We start from the raw sequence: 22,650 nt of genomic DNA, 5'->3' as shown, positions 1-22,650 counted from the left end.
TCCTGCTCCACTCATAGATCTTGTTTATATCTTCCTGCAACAGCAGACAGTCCTCTCTGGTTTTGATAAGTCTTAGCAGCTTTACATCATCAGCGAATAAATTTATATAACTGTTTATCCCAATGTGAATGTCATTTACATAAATCTGAAACATAATGGGGGCTAACACTGACCCTTGTGGCATTCCACTAGTTATCTTACCCCAAGATGAGTATGTATCTGATCACATTTCTCATTTCCCTATCCCTCAAATAATCGCTAGTCCATTTTTTGCAAGGTTCTTCGCAGTCCTCCTATGTTCTCTAGTTTCCAAAGTAGTCTTCCATGAGGGACTTTATCAAAAGCCTTTTTAATATCCAGGTATACTGTGTCTATCCATCCATCTCTGTTTTCAAGTCCTGCAATAACTCTCAAGTAGAAGCTTAATAAGTGAGATACACATGACCACCTTGTCCTGAACCCAAATTGTCTGCTTGATATGACTTGCTCCTCTTCTAGAAATTTAACCCATTTTTCTTTGATAATTATTTCACATAACTTCCCCAAGACACTTGTAAGTGACACTGGTCTGTAGTTTAGTGATTCAGTTGCCTTTCCTCCTTTAAATATCAGTATTATATTGGCTCTCTTCCATTCTAGTGGAACTTTCCCAAATTGAATCCATTAGTTACTCTTTACATTCCTTTAACACCCAGCCTGATATACCATCTGGCCCCATTGCTTTTCTGACTTCCAACTTATCCAGTAATCTTCCAATATCCTCTTTGTGCACTGCGATCATCTGGAATCCTTGCCAATCCCATGTTCTATTAGGTTCTGTGAAATCATCTTCTGAAGTGAATACCGTTTTGAAGCTTTCATTCATTATTTCACACATTTCCTTCTCTGTTTGGTATGTCTTCCCTTCTTTAATAATTTTTTCAATTGTTTCCTTTTTCTTTATTTTGCCGTTTATAATCTTGTAGAAAAGTTTGGGTTTATCTTTGCTTTTATTCACTACACCTTTCTCAAAGTTTCTTCCTCTCTCCTTACTCTAATATACGTACACTGGTGCCTTGGGATACGAACTTAATCCGTTCAAAATTTTGTTCTTACTCCAAAATGTTCCTACTCCAAAGCATCAAAATACATGTATTCTTATGGAAGTAATTATAATTCGTTGCAAACCACCTACCAAGACCCCCAAAAAATCAATTTTTCACCTAATTTGTTGCTTTTTGAATACTATTACTATATATACTACTACTATTATGCTATAACTATAAAAGATAGGAAAATAAAGCAGGAAAGTAAGCAGAATGTAATATAATGAAAATTCAACTTCTCGTTATCAGAAACAAGCATCACCACATCATCATGTGACTCCATCAAGCCAGCACTGCACACTCTTATATAAGTCAATAAGTTTTTTTCTTTGATATACTGCTTTCATTATGGAAAATAAATCAGGGAAGTAAGCAAATTGTAATGTGAAAATTTAACTTCTTCGCAGTCAGAAACAAGCATCAACGTTTCCTGGTCAAGATGGCCCCTGACCATGACAGCCCTCCCTGACAGCCCCGTGTTTACCATGACAACCCCCACACCAAATTTTATGTTATTGTCCCCTTATTTCTTTCATTATGTTAACACGTTAACTGCAGATGGCAACTCAGCGTTCCTGAGATTGTGTTTTGTAGTATGGAGTATTAAAAACCATAACGTATTGGTACACCCACGGTCCAGATATACATATCTAGACCGTGGGTACACCGGTGTACTGTACCTTGTGCATATAGTGCATATACGTATCCAGTGTGTAACACAACTTTCTGTAAATATTGAAAGGGGTGAGAGAACATGCATTTCTAAGCAGAAAATGTTATGTACACTTATGCATTTTAAGGTTTTGTTTACCCATAAGATGATTGTATCAACAAGTATGCAATTTACTGATAAACATTACACGATAACATTATTGCAGTGATTAAAAGCACTTGTGTACGATACAATGTGGTACACTACCTATCACTGGGTGCGGAAGGATGGGGGAGTGGGGAGTGACTGATTTATTAATACAGTCTGTCTTAGTATAAGATGCTTTATTAACAAGTATAATTTAAAACAATCTTACGTGTAAAAAAGAAACTGAGGACACCGTTTTCTGTAGTGTTTGGCTGTCATGGTAAACATGGGGCCGTCGGGTGGGGGGGCAGTCGTGGAGGGCTGTCGTGGTCAGGAGCCGTCTTGACCATGACCCAGCGTCAACACATGCTCCTCAGCTGAATCCATCAAGCCAGCACTACGCACTCTTATCTAAGCCAATAACAATTCCAATATTGTCATGCATCATAATATGTTTCTGAACCGCTTAGTTATCCATGGAGATACATGTATTTCTTATATCTCACCAAGAAATACATAAAAATTATAAAATACAGCATGCTGACATAAGTGCTCTCACCATCCTTATGCTTGGCGCCCTCACACTTACACAAACATATCCTTGTAAAAGCTTATACATGATTGGCTAAGTGTCCACCATCTTGAAAACAATGGGCCAATGACAGGCCTCAATATATGACAGATAGCCTCAAACATAAACATACTGTGTGGCATAAAGGAGTGCTGCTTCTGAAAAGTGCCAAGATCATGCATGAAAGGCTCTAACATAAGAGCCACGATGGTGCCTGATGGGCTATAAGGGTTAAGGCTTTTAATTCATGAGCTGGATACTCTCTCTTCCCCTCGGATCTTCTAGAATCTTCCATGCATCTGTCTGTATGTCTTGTGACCATGTGTGCTGCTATGCTAGGCAATGATTTTAATAACTAAAAACACTTAATATTACTATCCCAGGCACTACAAAACAACAACCAAACAACTGCAAACAACACTCCTGGGGCACTGAGGCAGCGTGGTGCCCCACCATGCAGTCAGCTGATCACGCAGTGCTGCGCACAATCTGTTGACTGTATTTACCTAGTTGTAGTTTTACAGGGCCTGGGCTTTATGCTCGTGTGGTCCCGTCTCCATATCTACACTTATCCAATTTTTCTTTAAAACTATGTACACTCTTTGCTGATACCACTTCCTCACTCAAACTGTTCCAAGTCTCAACACATCTTTGTGGGAAACTAAATTTTTTAACATCTCTCAGACATCGTCCCTTCCTTAGTTTCTTACTATGCGATCTTGTGCTTCTAAAGTCATATTCTTCTCTCAGGATCAGTTTCTCATTATCCACTTCATCCATTCCGTTAATCAATTTATAAACTTGTATCAGATCCCTCTCTCTTCTCTGCTCCAAGGTTGGTAGATCCATTGCCTTTAGTCTCTCCTCATATGCCATCCCTTTAGATTCTGGAACCATTCTTGTAGCCATTTTTGTAGTCTCTAATTTTCTTATGTGTTTCTTTTTGGGAGTCCACACAACTCCTGCATATTCCAATCTAGGTCTTATTTTAGTACTTATCAATTTCTTCATCATTTCCTTGTCCATATAGTGAAATGCTACTCCAATATTCCTTAGCAAATTATACGTCTCTCTGAAAATTCTATCAATATGGCTAACCGGTTGATTATTTTCTTCCATTGTCACTCCCAAGTCCTTTTCCTTTTTACTTTTCTAGTTCTACTCCATCTCCCATCTTATAGATTCCCACTGGTCGTCTTTCACTTTTTCCCATTTCCTTGACATGGCTTTTGTCCACATTGAATTCCATCTCCCATTTTTTGCTCCATTTCCAGATCTTGTTTAAGTCTTCCTGTAGTATTTCACAATCCTCTTTTGTTTAATGACTCTGCACAGTTTCGCATCGTCCGCAAACAGATTTATGTAGCTGTTCACTCCCTCTGGCATGTCATTTATATATACGAGAAAAGTATTGGTGCCAATACTGACCCTGTGGCACTCCGCTGTCTACTGTTCTCCACTTGGACTTCATATCTTTAACTATCGTCCTTATTTCTCTCCCCTTAAGTAATTCTTCATCCATCTCAATGTGCTTCCTTTTAAGCCACCCTTCTCCTCTAACTTCCATAGTAATCTTTCATGTGGCACTTTATCAAAAGCCTTTTTTAGATCTAAATAAATACAGTCAATCCATCCTCTCTCTCTTGTACTTTATCAACTATTCTAGAGTAGAAACTCAATAAATTTGTCACACATGACCGACCTTTTCTAAAACCAAATTGGCTATTTGATAATATTTTGTTGTCTTCAAGAAACTCAATCCATTGCTTCTTTATTACTTTTTCACACATCTTGCATATTACACTAGTTAGTGATACAGGCCTGTAATTTAAAGGTTCTTCCTTCCTTCCGCTCTTATATATGGGAACCACCTCAGCTCTTTTCCACTCCACTGGCACTGTTCCATTTTCTATTGAGCATTTTATGATGTTGTATATTGGACTTGCTAGTTCTTCCCTACATTCTTTCAGTATTCTGCCTGAGACTTCATCCGGTCCCATTGCCTTTTCCTCATCCAATTCCGTCATCAACTTTTTATTTCAAGCTTGGTTACTTTAATCTCTTTCATATAGACAGTCTCTATTACCCTGTGGTCTTTCAAATTTGGATTCCTTAGTAAAGACCTCATGAAATTTACTATTTAACAGTTCTGCCATACTTTTTGGGTCTTTCACCATTCCGTTCTCTCCTTTTAACCTTTCTATTGTTTCTTTTTGTCTTATTTTTCCATTTATGAATCTGTAGAACAATTTTGGTTGTTCCTTACATTTATCGACAATGTCCTTTTCATAGTTCTTTTCTTCTTCCTTTCTCACCTTAGCATATTCATTTCTTGCTGTTTTGAAGTTTTCCTTATTTTCTGGATTTCTGTTTCTTCTCCACCTTTTCCATGCTCCATCTCGTTTCTCCTTTGCCCTAGCACATCTTGCATTAAACCAATCTTTCTTTCCTTCTTCTTTAGGTTTGTTATTGTTCGCACTCTGAAGCAAAGTTCATCCTCCAATGAAAAAAAAAACCAATTTTTTTGTTCGTAATCCAAGTTGTTCGTACTCAAAAGTGTTCATACTCCAAGGTACCACTGTATTCATTTCTGGCATCTTTGTACTGCCATCTGTTATAGTAATTTCCCTGCTTTATGAGTTTCTTCCACGCTTTATCTTTTGCCTTTTTTTTGTTTTATGCATCTAGTATTGTACCAAGCATGTATTTTTTTCTGATCTCTATAAAGAAGTATAAACTTTTTTACTGCTTCATTATATTTCTGTAAGAATATGTCATATTTCTCTTGTACTGTCTTTCTGTACATAATGTTCCCCCAACTCAATATCAGCAAAATAGATCCTTAATTTTTCAAAATTCGCTCTTGCATAATTTATTCTCTCCTTTATAGTCCTCTCTGTAACTTATCTCATCTTCCTCTTGAATTTGCATCTCAAATGTCACATGATCACTTCTCCCCATTCAACTAAGATATTGTATGATTGGAGGGGGCCCTGGTTTCTCTGTGAAAACTATGTCAAGCAACGATTGTTCATCTTCCCCCCTGTACCTTGTTGACTCCACCCACTGGTCCATTGCATTAACCATAGTCAACTGCAACACTTTCTCGCTGCACTGACCAGCATTATCCATTACTTCCATCTTTCTCCACTTTACTTTGTTACAGTTAAAGTCTCCAACTAAAAGTATTCTTATATTCTTATCTAGGCACTTTATCACCTAAGTGTGTATTTTACCTAATTGTAACATACGGTAAAGGAGCTACGCTCGTACTGTCCCGTCTCCATATCTACTAATGTCCAACTTTTTCTTAAAATCATGAACATTCCTTGCACTGACCACTTCCACATCCAAACTATTCCATGCTTCCACACTTCTATGAGGGAAGCTATATTTTTTCACATCTCTCCTATAAGTGGCCATCTTTAGTTTTTTTCCATGCCCTCTCAACACTCTTTCATTCCACATACACAGATCTTCCCTGTCCATTTTTTTCCATGCCATTCATCACTCTGTATATCGCTATCAGGTCTGCCCTCTCTCTTCTGTTTTCTAAGGTGGGAAGTTGCATCCTGTTCAGTCTGTCCTCATAAGTCAAATCTCTCAAGTCAGGCACCATTTTTGTCGCAGCCCTCTGTACTTTCTCTAATTTTCTTATGTGTTTCTTCAAGTTCGGAGCCCACTGTATTGTTGCATATTCAAGCCTCGATCTTATCATTGCAGTAATTATTTTCTTCATCATTTCCTCATCTAAATATACGAACGCCACTCTTATGTTCCTCAATAAGTTCAATACTTCTCCAATTATTTTGTTTATATGTCTCTCTGGCGATAGGTCATTGGTAATTGTCACCCCGAGATCTTTTTCTTCATTACTGGTTTTTATGTCTTCATTTCCTATCTTGTACATACCCCTGATTCTTCTTTCACTCTTGCCAAACTCTAATTTCTTGCATTTTGTCGTGTTGAACTCCATTTACCATGTACAGCTCCATTTCCATATTCTGTCCAAGTCTTCCTGAAGTAATTCGCAATCTTTGGCACATCTCACTTTCCTTAACAATTTTGCATCTTCTGCAAATAGGATCACATAACTGGACACCCCATCCACCATATCATTTATATAGACCGCAAACATTATTGGTGCCAACACCGACCCCTGTGGGACTCCCCTCTCCACCAAGCCCCACTCTGATGGTCTGTCCTTAATTATTGTTCTCATTTCTCTTCCCACCAAAAAGTCTTCCATCCATTTTAGCAAACTGCCATGCACTCCTCCTACCATTTCAAGTTTCCAGATCAGTCTCAGGTGTGGTACCTTATCAAAAGCCTTTTTTAAATCCAGATATATTCCATCAGCCCAACTATCTCTTTCTTGTATTACATCTATCACTCTCGAATAGTAACATATCAGGTTTGTCGTACATGAACGCCCTCTTCTAAAACCAAATTGACAATCACAAAGTATGTCATTCTTCAAGAAATCTGTCCATCTATTCTTCACCACCCTCTCACACATCTTAGCCACCACACTTGTGAGTGACACCGGTCTATAGTTCAATGGGTCTCTCTTGTTACCTGTTTTATAAATTGGAACAATGTTAGCTCTTTTCCAGTCTTGGGGCACTACACCTTCCCTTAATGAGGCATCAATTACTTCACAAACTTTTTCCGCTAGTTGTTCTCTGCACTCTCTTAAAATCCATCTTGATACCCCATCGGGTCCCACAGCTTTTCTCACCTCTAGACTCCCCATCATATTCTTTATCTCCTCTACAGTTACTTGAAACTCCTCCATAGTTCTTTTTCGTTCCATTACCAGTGGCTTGTCAAAAGCAATCTCCTTTGTGAATACCTTCCGAAAGCATCCGTTCATAACCTCTGCCATTTCCCTGGGATCCTCACTGCAGACTCCATTCACTTCTAAACTTTCAATACTTTCTCTATTTTTGATGTTGTTGTTCACATGTCTAAAAAAGCCTTGGTTGGTCTTTACATTTATCAATTATATTTTTTTCCTGTTTCTTTCTCTCTTCTCTTCTAATCCACACATATTCATTTCTTACTCTTTTGTAACTTTCCCACTGATTTATCAGTCTTTTCCTTCTCCACCTCTTCCATGCATCCTCTTTTCTTTTTCTAGCCTTTTCACATCTATCATTAAACCAGTCCTGCTTTCCAACTTCTCTATGTTGTCTTACTGGTAAAAATTTCTTCTCGCCTTCTTTGTATATTTTTCATTTGTTCCCTTAGCACTCTTGAAGTTCATCCAATTTGTCTCTTGAAAAAGTTTTCTTAAGTTTCCAAAATCCGTCTTGGCATAATTCCATCTTCCCACTTTATATTCTTCATTTCTTCTAAATTTCTCTTCATCCATCACCTTGAACTCCAAAACTGCATGATCACTCTTTTTGGTAAAGGGCACTCCACCCTCATCTCCTCAATGATCATTGGCTCTGTACTAAAGACCAAGTCCAGTCTTGATGATGTTTCCTCTCCGCCAAACCTAGTATCTTCTTTGACCCACTGAGTTAACACATTTTCCATTACCAGCGTCAATAGTGTATTTCCCCATGTTGTCTCTGATCCTTCCATTGACCAGTCCTACCAACATACCTCTTTACAATTAAAATCTCCCATCATTATAGCTCTTTCACAGCCACCCAACATTCCTTCCAGACATGTTCCTGTATCTCTTATCATTTCTTCATATTCCTGTACTGACCATGCGTGTGTGTGTGTGTGTATGTGTGGGTTTGTACTTACTTAGCTGTATTGTACAGGGTTCAAGCGGGGCTCATAGTGTCCGGTCTCCATGTCTCCTTTATCCAATTTTTCTTTAAAGTTATGCACATTATGTGCTGTAAAAACTTCATTATTCAATGCATTCCACTTTTCCATTGTTCTATGTGGAAAACTGTTTTCCAATAGCCTTCACACACTATCTCATCCTGATCTTTACATGTCCTCTTGTCCTTCTATCTTCTTCTGTCACCAGCAACAGGTCTTCCTTGTCTATCTTTTCAATGCCATTGACTATCTTGTACGTACATTGTTATTAGGTCTCCTCGTTCTCTTCTATCTTGTAAGGTTGGCAGTCTCATTTCCTTCAGCAGTTCTTCGTATGTTAGGTCCTTTAGTTCTGGCACCATCTTTGTATTCATTCTTCTGTATTCATTCTAATCTTTTTACATCTTTTTTAGAGCTTAGAGACCACACCACAGCTGCATATTCCAGCTTTAGACGTATCATGCTTGTGATAATTTTTTTCATCATATCTTTGTCCATGAATTGAAATGCCACTCTTATATTAGTGAACATTTTATATGATAATCCAAATATCTTGCTTATGTGTTTTTTCAAGGTTGAGATTTTCCTGTATAATCACTCCCAGATCTTTTTCCTCTTTAGTCTTCATTATTTGTTCCTCTCCCATCAGATAGTTCCATACTGGTCTTCTCGTAAACTTTCCTAGTTCCATTCTGTAACATTTCTTGTCATTGAACTCCAATTTCAATGCCAAGAAATGTCATGTAATGTGCTTGAAACATGTATATTTGGTCCACTTTTGTAGAATTTAGTGTGAAAAAAATGGTCTATCTTACTTCTTTAATAAAAGATAAATGTATCCACTCGACCAACAGGGTGGTGGCAGCACTGGGAAACACGTGTGAGTGAATTTGTGTACCCGGAAGCCGGCACTCCTGACTACACCTCTTTCCTAGTGCCAAATGTTGACAATGTCAGGATGGACTTCCTCATCCACATCATTGCCCAGCAGGGGAAGGTTAGGCCAGTGTGATAGATATTTTTTGATGTTGACTCAGATTTAGAATAACTGCACAATTTCCAGGCAGGTAATTATAAGATATCAAGTACCAGTCTATACCTACTTATGTGATGAATATGATAGAAGTGGAGAATGGATGAATAATTGAGATAGGGACATAATCCAAACAATAAGGCAAAATTCCATAGGTATACATTGCATCATCTATAGAATACCACTAGACCAGTGTTATTGAATAGGCAAAGAAATAGTATACTTTAACAGAGTATGACTGTTTCTTAGCCCACAACTCATTGTACTGTACAGAACTCAAAATTGTATGGAATACCTCAAATGCATAACTAAACAGTACTAATAGTACTGGTATTTCTCAATGTATGTGTGTTTACATTATGCGTTTGTGAAATAACATGAGGTAAAAAAGCCCAGTAGTTTTTTCAAAGTACACAAATTATTTAGAATAACATTGTCAAGATGTTTTACTGGTATGGCAAATCTCGGGAATCACGAGATTCTGCAAGATATTTGTTTGGGCTGCCATATTGTCATCACAGCTGATTGCAGCACAGAAGTGCTTCACCTTCAGGACACCTAGTGATGCACGATAAATGTCTTCAGGAAGGTCAGCGTGTGCTATCTTGCTGTCATTTAGACACCGTTACTATAGCAATGATGATCTTGTGTTTATTCTAGCTGAGAAGTGCACAAAAGCATTTTATATAGGATATGTGCTGTATAGACTGCAGGATGCATGCCCAGTCTTTCTCTCAGATGCAGCCCTTACAGGAACAGATGTATTTATTTTACATTAATTCCTATGGGGAAAATGGTTTTGGTTCTCAAAAATATATATATACAGGTAGTTTGATTTACGTGTTTTTGTTATAACACGACCGAAAATATATTATGATTAATTTAATTTACGCGATCGGTTTGCTTATACGCAATTTGCCCCAACCACATTTTCAAACTGAGCATCAGATACAATTTCAGACTGCGCGCCAGAGAGTTCTGCAGTTGGCCGGTAGGTGGGAGCTCTGCACTTCTCGTGCCTCATTTGCAGTCTGCCAGCACTGAGTACAGACAGAATGTCTTCAATTTGCCTATAATTCATTAAGATGGCCCCAAAACATCCTTCATCTTCTTCTGCATGTGGGGTTATTTTTGATAAGTAGATTTTTGATAAAGTGGTAAAGCTCAGAGGAAGATGGTGACTGACTATGGTATGAGTGGTGAAGGCAGTGACGCAGTGAGAGTTGTATTCTATGTTTTGTTGTTTTCTCTTATTATTTTTTGCTTTCTCTTATTATTTCTTGCTTTTCCCTTTACTTTAAATACACTTCTAGTATTTAGAATGGTAAATAATAAAAACATGTTAATTTAGCCAAATAAATAGAGTATTTTGTATAATTGTTTGGGGGACCTCTTGGAATGCATCTATCGCGTAAATCAAGAGTTACCTGTATATATACCATATATATATATATATATATATATATATATATATATATATATATATATATATATATATATATATATATATATATATAATGTGTGTGTGTGTGTGTGTGTATTAACACAGTGGAACCTCTAATAGTGTACAGTTTAGTTCAGTAATCATGTTCACTTTATGCAATTTTCATATTACGCAATCCCTTCAGGAACATACCCCTCACATAATTCGAGAAATCCTTGTAATCTTCCTTAACAGGAGCAAATAGAAATTGTTTTGACAATCCTCTTGAGGAATTTTAAAGAGCAAGTATCAAAATGTTTAAGTAGAAATATAGATACGGCATACTTATAATATTTCAATTAGGTTTATCTGCATGAATTATACTTAGGAATGATAGTATGTAATTTGTATTTTTCTTTTATCTACAGGGTGTATTGCTAATAGGTGAACCAGGATCTGCCAAGACAGTCACTATCAATGCCTTTATGAAAAAATATAATCCAGAGGATCACTTATGTCGCAACTTCAATTTCTCCTCAGCCTCAACACCACTTTATTTTCAGGTAAGGGAATTAATTCCTCATTTTCTAGAGAGAACTTTGACAAAAGAAAAACAGAATAAAATATATTGTTTGTTTCTTGTGCTGAATATCTAAGTTATCTAAATTCTAAACTAAGTATCACTTAAAGTTTCCATTTTAGAAATTAGATTAAACTTCATTTTTATAGGAAATATCTTGTTTACATAAGAGATTTTTTTTTTTAACATCTATTTCCCATTCACATCATCATAGCGAACAATTGAGAGCTATGTTGACAAAAGGATGGGCAGCACATATGGTCCTCCAGCTGGGAAGAAGATGACTGTCTTCATTGATGATCTCAACATGCCACACATCAACAGCTGGGGGGATCAGGTAACCACTATTACTCTCCACTAAATAAGCTGAATAATATTATCCTTACAAAAATAAGTGCCATTTTGTATTTTATACCTTTGGCATAGCATAATGTCTTTAACACATGTTAGGTCATGGTACTGCTTAACCTTCTTTCATAGCCAACCAATGAAATAGTTCGACAAACCATGGAGATGGGAGGTTTCTACAGCCTGGAGAAGCCTGGAGACTTTGTGAACATAGTGGATCTACAGTTTGTGGCATCAATGGGGCATCCAGGTATTAAAGAGAATAAAGTTTTATCTGAAAATATATACTTCTTACAAAACCAAGCTATCTGTGTTCCAGTGATGTAGGAGCTGCCACTCTTTGCTAACAATCAAGAAATCTTGATTTACTATAATCATGAGTTAGGTGGAGACAAAGTTTGTGGTGTGTCTTATGCTGCCATTCCAGTTCACCTAGGAGTGAATGACTACAGGATGTAAATCAATGACTTTCCTGTGAGTAGAAGGCTAATAATCCTATCTTCCTCTACTCCTGTTTTTATGTGTAAATCTTTGTGTGCTTCCTCCTTCAAGAGAGTAATAATTGTCTGCACCATATCCTGCTGTTAGGTAACAGTACTACAAAGATTTGTTAAAAAAAAAAAAAAATTTAAATAAAAAAAAAAAATTAAAGTGTACATTGCAACTCTACAGGTGGAGGTCGCAATGACATTCCAGCTCGTCTTAAGCGTCACTTCTGCATCTACAACTCCACCATTCCCTCGGAGACTTCCATCAACAAGATATTTGGAGTGATCGCAAGGGGCCACTTTAGCACCAAGCGAGGGTTTAACAGTGAAGTCCGGTCAATGGTGGACCTGCTGGTACCTCTCACACGACGCCTGTGGGCACACACCAAGGTCTGTATCTTGACACAGTGGGAAAGATTATTCCACTATAGATAGATATCAGGAAAGTTAAAAAGCTGAAAATAATATTGATATACCTCAGTTTTCCAGTATTGACAAAGCCTTGATACCGAGCAATACATCTTTCTCTCTTTAAAGAATAAGTTGCTTCCAACCCCTGCAAAGTTCCATTATGTCTTCAACCTCCGGGACTTGTCTCGCATCTGGCAAGGAATGTTGGGAGCAACACCCAACGTAGTGATCTCCAGTGACACTCTCCTATCCCTGTGGCGGCACGAGTGCTGCCGAGTCATAGCAGACAGGTCTGTTGTTGACACTTATTCTTTTTAACCTTGATGATATGTAGTCATTGAGGGCTTGTTCAATGCTGCTGAATTTGTTATATGTGGTGCTTTCTTGATATTTTAGTAGAGCAGTTGTTCAATTGCCTGCTTGCCTCAGGTTCACTTCCCCTAAAGATGTCAAATGGTTTGAAGAGTCCCTGGTGAACTTGGCACAGCAGGATCTGGGTCCTCAAGTCACCAAGAAGATTGCTCATACAAGCTACTTTGTTGACTTCCTCAGGTATGACAAATGTGTAAACAGTTCATCATTTCATACAAGTTATCATTAATTTTATGTGACTGTCACTATACACATGTTGCAGAGATGCCCCTGAGCCTACCGGAGATGAGGGTGAGGACATGGACATGGAGATGCCCAAGGTGTACGAGCCCATCCCTTCATTCTCTGCCCTGGAGGACCGTCTGCAGATGTTCCTGTCACAGTACAATGAGATGGTGCGAGGGGCTGGCATGGACCTTGTCTTCTTCACTGATGCCATGATCCATCTCACCAGGGTGAGTCTGGCTGAATGTGGAGCTTTTGTATTTAAATCCCACTGTTGTCTCTATCTGCTATTTGTTGTTAGTGTTTGGCAATAAGAGTGGCCCAGAAGATTGAGGTGAGTACAGAAGTTGTTTTGTTATGACCTCTAGATAAATAAACTTTAATTGCGATGGTTAATGCATTATAATATGTGTTATGTATAAAGAACATGATATGCAACAGTAATTTAAACTCATCGTAATTCATGTTTAACTTTTAACTGATGGGGTGCTCAATGAGTTTTCCATCTCCATTTCCGAGTAAAATTCACACACTTCAAAGATGACAGAAAAACTATTTCATTTATAGAAATCTATGCTTCCTCTTGATACTGACTGCTATGATGTATTCCTTAGCATAGTGACATATGAGAGTCAAATCACCTTCTGCCACGTGGAGATTCCTACATGAGATAAGCCATCCGTGCACCGGCCAGTCAGTCAGCCAGTCAGTCAGTTGCTGGACCGTTCCCGTGCTGGTCAGACGTGTTCTTCAGACATGGTCATTGTTTTCCACGGTGTTTCCTTTGATTGGCATTTGTCACGACAGGTACTTTGCCCTATATACTCAAGTTGGATCTATGGTATGGGATGGGCCTGCCAATTTGCCAAGTTGGAAATTTTTGTGGGCTAAGGCAGGCTTTTGGCTTGTTGAGTGCAGATGTCAGTCATGTCGGGGCTGGAGGACCACACAGCCCTGCCAGTTGAGGTGTCCTGCCATGGTAACAGCAGGAGGAGTGCCTATGGGTCATCAAGGGATAGCGTGAGGTCAATGGATAGCTCGGACGACTCCCAGGCAAGTCTGGAGAGGGTGCATGACAGTCGGATGCAGCGCCGCCAGGATGTAAACAAACCAATTAGGCGCACACGTGCACAGACGTCCCCAGTTCATGAGGAAAATGTTCCTTCCTGGCAAATGGTCATGAAAGAACTGGTGCATTTGAAAGGTGGAGTGGCTAAACTGTCAGCTAATAAGTCCCTGACCCAAAGATGCACCAAGTAAATTACCAGGCAAGTACTTCGGGGTTGCAGGCAGCTGCTTCGCCTGCGACTTTTTCTGGGTTTGTGGACTCCACTGATGAGGAGGACGGTGAGATTAGTGAGGTTCCTCATCGGGGTAGTGTTTTATTGCATGCTGCCAAAGTTCTGGGACCTACGGACAGTGTTGATGAGGATATTGATCCTAAGGTGGCTGCTATGGTGAATTTATTTTTTTAAAAAGGACTGCAGGAGGAGGATTATAAAGCCATTACAGAAGATACAGTTACCAGGCATCCCAACAACTGTCCTGCCCTGGCAACTGTAGAGTGCAACCCGCAAATCTCGGCAGCCTTGAAAACGGATGCCAAGAAAGCTGACTCTTGCCTCATGGAGGTAAGTGCCGACATTATTTCTGCGGGTACCATCATAACAAAGTCACTCTTGGAGTTAGATAACCTGGCGCAGAATACTGGTAACTCACAGCTGGCGCAAGAGGTTAGTAAGATTAACCCCTTCGTGTCGGATGTTAAAAAAGCCCGCCTGTATGATATACGGGTGGTAGTGCCGCGCCTGAGCGCGGGAAACTCGTGCAAGCTTGTCACACTTGTCGTCTTTGTGTATTATGCTGCTATTTTTTTAGTTACTATATCGCCTTCGAAGAGGAAATTGGACGCTTCTCTCTTCGGAGAAAAAGAGAGAGAGAGAGAGTGACATTTGATAATATTTTAGACACAAGCGGGACGCATGTAGCTTATTTTTCGAGAGGAAGAGGGGAGGAGGGAAGGAGAGGAAACGAAAGGAGAGAGAGAGAGAGATTAGAAAATTTGTTGTTTTTGTATTTGTGTGTGTGTGTGTGTGTGTGTGTGTTTTCACGAATGTTACAAGGCGGGACGCATGTAACTTATCTTTCGAGAGGGAGAGGGGGAGGGAGGGAAGGGAGATGGGGAGGGAAGGAATGGAGAGAGAGAGAGAGAGAGAGAGATGGGAACAGTCTATGCCATTGGGTAATTTTAGACACAAGGCGGGACGCATGTAGCTTATCTTTAGTGATTGGTGGGGACAAGGATGGTGGGAGGAGCACTAGGATTTTAAGGACAGCATACGGCGTGTGTAGTTGGTATCCAACACATTATACGGTACAACTGAACTGAAGAAAGCTCAGAAAAGAAATATGGTGCCTACATAGGCGTCACCGTATATGCTACTGAGGCTTCATGACGCCTACATAGGCATCACCGTATTGAAGGGGTTAATGGTGCACTGGCACTTCTGGGTCATGCCAATTTCAGGACCAATTTGGCAAGGCGATGCATAATGAAGAGACAGATTAATCCCAGATACACACATCTGTGCTCTGAGAGAGTGCCAATAACCTGTTTTCTGTTTGGGGATGATATTTCTCAATCAACTAAACAGATTGAGGAAATTGAGAAATTGAAGGTTAAGTTATCCAACAAGAAGCCTTTCTTCCCATGGAAGTCCACTTCAGGAGAGCTTCTGGGGCAAGGCAGCATTCAGGAACCACACAGCGAGGTTCCAGCCATACGGAACACATTGGAGTTTCCGGGGTAGCCAGAGGCATTACTTGGCACGACAGGACCTGGATCCAAAAAAACGCCAAGGGTTGGGATCAACAAAGGCCCTGACGATAAATCAGGTTAGCAACACTTTTGTGACAAGTAGACTGCACTATTTTGTACATAACTGGTTGGAAATTACTAAAGACCCAGTTATTCTGGACATGGTACAACACTGCCATCTGGACATTAATGTCAATGATATTGAACATTAATTTTTGTGTGAATTAGCTTATAAATTTACTACAGAAGAACAAGCTATTGTTGATAAGGAGATTTTGAAACTGTTGGAGTTAGGGGTTATTGTTATGACAAAGAGGAGTCAGGAGCAAATTATTTCTCCCATTTTCTTGAGACCTAAAAGGATGGAGGTTATAGCATGGTGCTCAACCTAAGTGAACTTAACACATTCCATATAAACATTTTAAGATGGAGAATTTTGAGCAAGCCATTAGGCTTATTAATGCAGGTGACTATTTAGCTTCAGTTGATCTCAAACGCGCTTATTACACAGTGAAAGTGGCAGAACAACAACAGAAATATTTATGTTTTAAATGGAAAGACTTCATCTATCAGTTCACGTGCCTACCTAATGGTATTTCTGAGGGGCCAAGAATTTTCACCAAATTGATAAAGCCAGTTTTTGCTGCATTGAGAGAAAAAGGCCATGTAATAACTAGTTTTATTGATGATTCTTTAATTTGTAATAAGTCTAGGACAGGCTGTCTGGCTTGTGTCGATGATACCATTGAATTACTTCATAAACTGGGTTTTTGCATTAAAATGGACAAGTCCGTGCTTTAGCCCACTCAGACCATTGAATATTTGGGTAATATTATTGATACTAATAATATGACTGTTTCATTGCCACAACGCAGGATTCAGAAAATCACGTAAGCCTGTGAGACACTTAGAAATAAATGTACAGATAGAATCAGGGTAGTAGCCAGAGTTATTGGTCTACTGGTTGCTGCCATTCCAGCAGTGGAGCTTGGCAAGCTACATTACAGGAATTTGGAAGCTGAAAAAATTGCAGCTTTGAAAATCAAACAAGGGAACTTTGATAGTTACATGAGAATTACAGAGGTTATGAAATCTGACCATCAATGGTGGATTCATAACATTTCTAGACAGAATAGGAAAATTTTTAGAACAGGCACGGACGTTGACGTCTATACGGACACTTCAAACACAGGTTGGGGCGGCTATGTTCTCCATCAGTCTGTTGCAGGTAGTTGGTCAGCTGAAGAAAGGTTGATGCACTTTAATGCATTGGAGCTTAAGGCTGTTCTATTAGTTTTGCAAGTGTTTGCTCCAGTTCTCAAAGGAAAACACATTAAGGTCTTTTGTGACAATACTACTGCAATGACTTATGTTATTCAAATGGGTGGCATAAAATCTAGTATTTGTAATGAGATAGCCACCAATATCTGGGATTGGTGCATCACATATGATGCTTGGATAACATGTTCTCACATCCCAGGAAAGGCGAACACGTTGGCGGATTCGGCGTCTGGGTTAGTTAAGGACGGACATGAATGGAAACTCAGTGTTAATATTTTCAAACAGTTATGCGTTATTTTTGGTACTCCGGTGATTGACTTGTTTGCATCAAGGTTCAGTAAACAACTACTTTGCTTTTGCTCTTGGAACCCAGATCCAGGTGCAATATATTTGGATGCATTCACTTTAAACTGGTCTAAATTTAAGCTTTCATACATCTTTCCATCCTTTTCACTGATCGCTAGGTGTCTGCAAAAGTTAAGTGCAGAAGAGGCGAGAGTGTGGATGGTGGTCCTGCTGTGGTTATCACAACCATGGATGGGCACACTAGTCAGGATGCTGATAGATCACCCTCGCCTCATCACGCAAATGAGAGAGGTGCTAGTAAACCTCTCTTCAGGGGAAGAACATCCGATTATGAGGCACACTCAACTGATGGCGTGCCTTCTATCAGGCAGCACCTGCGAAGCAGAGTTATTTCTGAGAAAGGTGTGGACATCATCCTGGCCTCGTGGAAACCGGGGACGGGGAAACAATATAGACCACACCTTAAGAGATGGAAACAGTTTTGTAATAGATGGGACGTTAGTCCATTTGATCCCACTGTCTCAAACATCATAAATTTTCTATCTGAAACTTTCAATAGGAATGTGGGTTATGAGTTGGTCAACACTGCAAGAAGTGCCCTCTCGTCACTAGGCATTGTCGTGAATAGATACAGAGCGGGTAATCATCCATTAGTCATCAGGTTCATGAAGGGCATATTTAACCTAAGACCACCATCAACTAGATACATGGAAATGTGGGATGTTCAGCCAGTTCTGACAATGTTAACATCTTTGTATCCTTTGCACATTTTGACACTTAGGATTTATCGTTGAAATTGGTTATGCTAATGGCATTGACTCAATCAGCTAGAGTAAAAACTTTGCACCTGTTGTGTACACAGGGTATGCACATAGATAAAGATTTCATTTCAGTTTATTTAAGGGGAAACATTAAGCAGTGTAAGCCTACATTTAATATATGGACTGTTAAATTTCAAGCATATTCTAGGGACTCACGTTTATGTGTTTGTGCAACATTGAAACATTATTTGGAAAGGACTGAGGGACTCAGAGAGAAGTTTTCCCAGTTGAACAATACGTTACTCATCAGTTACATTAAACCACACAAGCCAGTTACTAAAGATTCCATATCCCGATGGATTAAAACAATGCTTTATAGGTCAGGAGTGGATACATCAAGATTTACTGCGGGTAGTGTTAGACCTGCCGCAGTATCTAAAGCCAAGGCTATGTCAATACCCATCGCTTGTATTATGTCCAAAGTGGGAGGGACACGAGAAAGTACTTTTGCAAAGTACTATGACAAACAAATTGTTAAAGAAGTAGACTCTTTTCAAGAAGCAGTGTTGGAGTAGGTTGGTTACTCTTTTGTGTTACAATTGTATTCTTATGTTTGGATATTGAAAAAATTGCTTAAAGATTACTTTTGCAAGTTTATTGGGACAAAGGTAGTGTGGCAGAAGTTGGAATTGCCAGAGTGATTTTGTTACTCTCTTAAAATACAGATGTATTTGAAATTTGGTATAGAGGTTCAATTGTTATGGGTAGTGAACTTTATGTGATAATGGATTTATGTATAATGAAATTTCCAATGCAGGATCGTGGTTTTTTGATCCCATATCGCAATGCTTTTGAGAGGCAGTTGTTTAGGCACAACACCCACATGGCTTTAAAGCCTCATGTAGGAATCTCCACGTGGCAGAAGATGATTTGACGAAGTAAAATTATAAAGTATATGAGACTTGCCGTAGGTCAGTTGAAGTATGCTTTGGATTTTAGGAGTCAAATTACCTCTGCCGTAGTGGAGATTTTTACATGCCCACCACTTCCCACCCTTGTTCACATGTTTTACAAGGATTACTTATATTTATGATTTATAACATGTTAGCTGATATCATGTGGGTGTTCGTGGCTTTGAAGTCTGACTGGCTGGTGCGTGGATGGCTTATCTCGTGTAAAAATCTCCACTATGGCAGAGGTGATTTGACTCCTAAAATCCAAAGTATACTTCAACTGACCTACGGTAAGTCTTGTATACTTTATAATTATGTTACTGGCACATGCTGTGAGATTCCGGGTTGAACAGTACCACCAGGCCACTTACACTTATCTTCCCCCCCATCCCCTCATATATCTCTCTCTCTCTCTCTCTCTCTCTCTCTCTCTCTCTCTCTCTCTCTCTCTCTCTCTCTCTCTCTCTCTCTCTCTCTCTCTCTCTCTCTCTCTCTCTCTCTCTCTCTCTCTCTCTGTACACACACATCAACATGATAGAAAAAATCAAACTTGTTACTACTCATGAAACACAATTCAAGCACATTCACTTATCACAATGAACTGATATATGATAGCCTGCCTTCACCACTCACATTTACCCATGCATCTAATATCTTCTTCTTATTATTATTCTTATTCTTATTCTATTATAATTTTTTCCATTCTGATAGAGTAGGGATTCTCAACCTGGGGTTTGCTAACTCCCAGGGTTCAAAAGATTTCCAAGGGTACTTAGATGGCTGATGTAATGATATCCTTTGCAGCACCACTGCATATTGAGTTAGTGTCAGTCACTAAATAAACATTCTGCTCAATGTCAGGTTACTGGGAGTTCAAGTGAATGATCTCATAGTTCAGGTAAATTATCTCATAACTCAGGAGGTTCTTAAGAAGAAAAAATGTTGAGAACCCCTGTATATACGAGGTCACTATTTTGTATCCTTTGCTTCCTCTGTCACCATATTCATCACCATTCAGATTTTTCACTCTTAAGGTCTCCTTTCACACAGTCCTTTCATCTTTTTCTCAGTCTTCCTATTCTCCTTCTCCTTTCTGCCCTCCAAATCCATGTTCATGACCTTTTTGGTTTCCCTTCCCTTCTCATCACAAGATTATTTTCTTATTTTACGCAAGAAGGAGATCTGCCAAGGGCAACAAAATATTAGAAAAAATGCCCACCGGAACTGCAGTTTCCCTAAAAAAATTGAACGAATTAGCCAAAAGCTAGGGGCAAATGTCTTGAAACCTCCTTCTTAAAAGAAGTCAAGTGGTAGGAAGATAAAAATACAGAAGCAGGTAGGGAGTTCCAGAGTTTACCAGTGAAAGGTATGAATGATTGAAAATACTAGTTAATTCTTGTATTAGAGGGTTGGACAGAATAGGGATGAGAGGAAGAAGAAAGCCTTGTGCAGCGAGGCTGCAGGAGGGGAGGTATGCAGTTAGCAAGATCAGTAGAGCAGTTAGCATGAAAATATTGATTAAAGATAGAAAGAGATGCAACATTTCAGCGGTGAGAAAGAGGCTGAATATAGTCAGTCAGAGGAGGGGAGCTGATGAAACAAATAGCTTTTGATTCCACTATATCTAATAAAGCTGTATGAGTGGAACCTTCCCAAACATGCGAAGAGTATTCCATACAAGGGCAGATAAGGCCCTTGTACAGAGTTAGCAGTTGGAGGGGCAAGAAAAACTGGCAGAGATGCCACAGAACACCTAACTTCATAGAAGCTATTTTAGCAAGAGATGAGAGGTGAAGTTTCCAGTTAAGATTATGAATAAAGGACAGACCAAGGATATTCAGTGTGAAAGAGGGAGACAGTTGAGTGTTATTGAAAAAGAGGAGATAGTTGTCTGGAAGGTTGTGTCGAGTTGACAGGTGAAGGAATTGAGTTTTTGAGGCATTGAACACTACTAAATTTTCTTTGCCCCAATCAGAAATCTTACAAAGATCAGAAGTCAGGCATTCTGTGGTGTCCCTGCATGATCTGTTGACATCCTAAAGGGTTGGTCATCTCTGAAAGGACGTGGAAAGATGTAGGGTGGTATCATCAATGTAGGAGTAGATAGGGCAGGAAGTTTGGTTAAGAAGGTCATTAATGAATAATAGAAAGAGAGTGGGTGATAAGACAGAACCCTGAGGAACACCACTATTAATAGATTTAGGAGAAGAATAGTGGCTGTTTACCATGGCTGCAATAGAACGGTCAGAAAGGAAACTTGAGTTAAAGCTGCAGAGAGAAGGATAGAAACCATAGGAGGACAGTTTTAAAATCAAAGCTTTGTGCCAGACTCCATTAAAAGCTTTTGATATGTCTAATGCAACAGCAAAAGTTTCACCGAAATCTTTAAAAAAGGATGACCAAGACGCAGTAAGGAACATCAGATCACCAATAGAGTTACCTTGACGGAAGCCATGCTGTCGATCAGATAGAAGATTATGAAGTGACAGATTGAGGATAGATTAAAAAACTTTAGACAAGCAAAAAATTAGAGCTATACTATGGTAGTTTAAGGGATTAAAATGGTCACCCTTTTTCGGAAAAGGCTGAATGTAGGCAAACTTCCAGCAATCAGCAATCCAGCGATCAGATAGAAGATTGTGAAGTGACAGATGTTTAAGAAACTTCTTATTGAGAATAGATTCAAAAACTTTAGACAAGCAAGAGATTAAAGCTATAGGATGGTAGTTTAAGGGATTAGAACGGTCACCCTTTTTAGGAACAGGTTGAATATAGGCAAACTTCCAGCATGAAGGAAAGGTAGAAGTCAATAGGTATAGTTGAAAGAGTTTGGCCAGGAAAGATGCAAGCACAGAAACACAGTTTTTGAGAACAATAGGAGGAACCCTACCAGGTCAATAAGCCTTCTGAGGGTTTAGGCCAGCGAGGGCATGGAAACATCATTACAAAGAATCTTAATTGAACACATGAAATAGTCAGAGAGAAGACGAGAGATGGGGACAAGCCTAGAATCATCCAAGGTGAAGTTATTACCAAAGGTATGAGAGAAGAGTTCAGCCTTAGAGACAGATGAGATGGCAGTGGTGCCATCAGGATGAAATAGAGGAGAAAAAGATAAAGTAAAGTTATCGGAGATGTTTTTGGCTAGAAGTCATGAGGAGAGTTTGAGTTTGAAAGATTTTGACATTTTCTGTTTATAAAGGAGTTTTTAGCAAGTTGAAGAACAGACTGGGCATGATTCCAGACAAATATAAAGTGCATGAGATTCAGGAGATGGGAAGGGTCGAGTATGTTTTGTGGGCAGCCTCTCCATCATGTATAGCATGAAAACAGGCTGTGTTAAATCAAGGTTTAGAAGGTTTAGGTTGAGAAAAAGAATGAGGAAAGTATGCCTCCATGCCAGACA

The 22,650-nt window shown here is 39.2% G+C and overlaps 1 protein-coding gene across 1 annotated transcript in view; it reads left to right on the top strand.

The window, feature by feature from the left end:
* LOC123516667 (dynein axonemal heavy chain 5-like) overlaps positions 1 to 22,650 on the top strand; it is a gene marked incomplete at its 5' end in the record, with an annotated part of 331,873 nt that overhangs the window by 249,776 nt on the left and 59,447 nt on the right. The window contains 8 exons of the mRNA XM_045276268.1: positions 9,100 to 9,242; positions 11,130 to 11,264; positions 11,496 to 11,618; positions 11,762 to 11,879; positions 12,302 to 12,507; positions 12,655 to 12,818; positions 12,958 to 13,080; positions 13,163 to 13,355. Coding sequence (XP_045132203.1) covers positions 9,100 to 9,242; positions 11,130 to 11,264; positions 11,496 to 11,618; positions 11,762 to 11,879; positions 12,302 to 12,507; positions 12,655 to 12,818; positions 12,958 to 13,080; positions 13,163 to 13,355 — 1,205 coding nt within the window. The remainder of the gene's footprint in view (positions 1 to 9,099; positions 9,243 to 11,129; positions 11,265 to 11,495; positions 11,619 to 11,761; positions 11,880 to 12,301; positions 12,508 to 12,654; positions 12,819 to 12,957; positions 13,081 to 13,162; positions 13,356 to 22,650) is intronic.

The sequence above is a fragment of the Portunus trituberculatus genome, chromosome 41 (assembly GCF_017591435.1).
Source record: "Portunus trituberculatus isolate SZX2019 chromosome 41, ASM1759143v1, whole genome shotgun sequence".
Taxonomy (NCBI): Eukaryota; Metazoa; Arthropoda; class Malacostraca; order Decapoda; family Portunidae; genus Portunus; species Portunus trituberculatus.
Note: the sequence above shows the minus strand (reverse complement) of the source record. Positions and strands in the feature narration are given on the sequence as shown.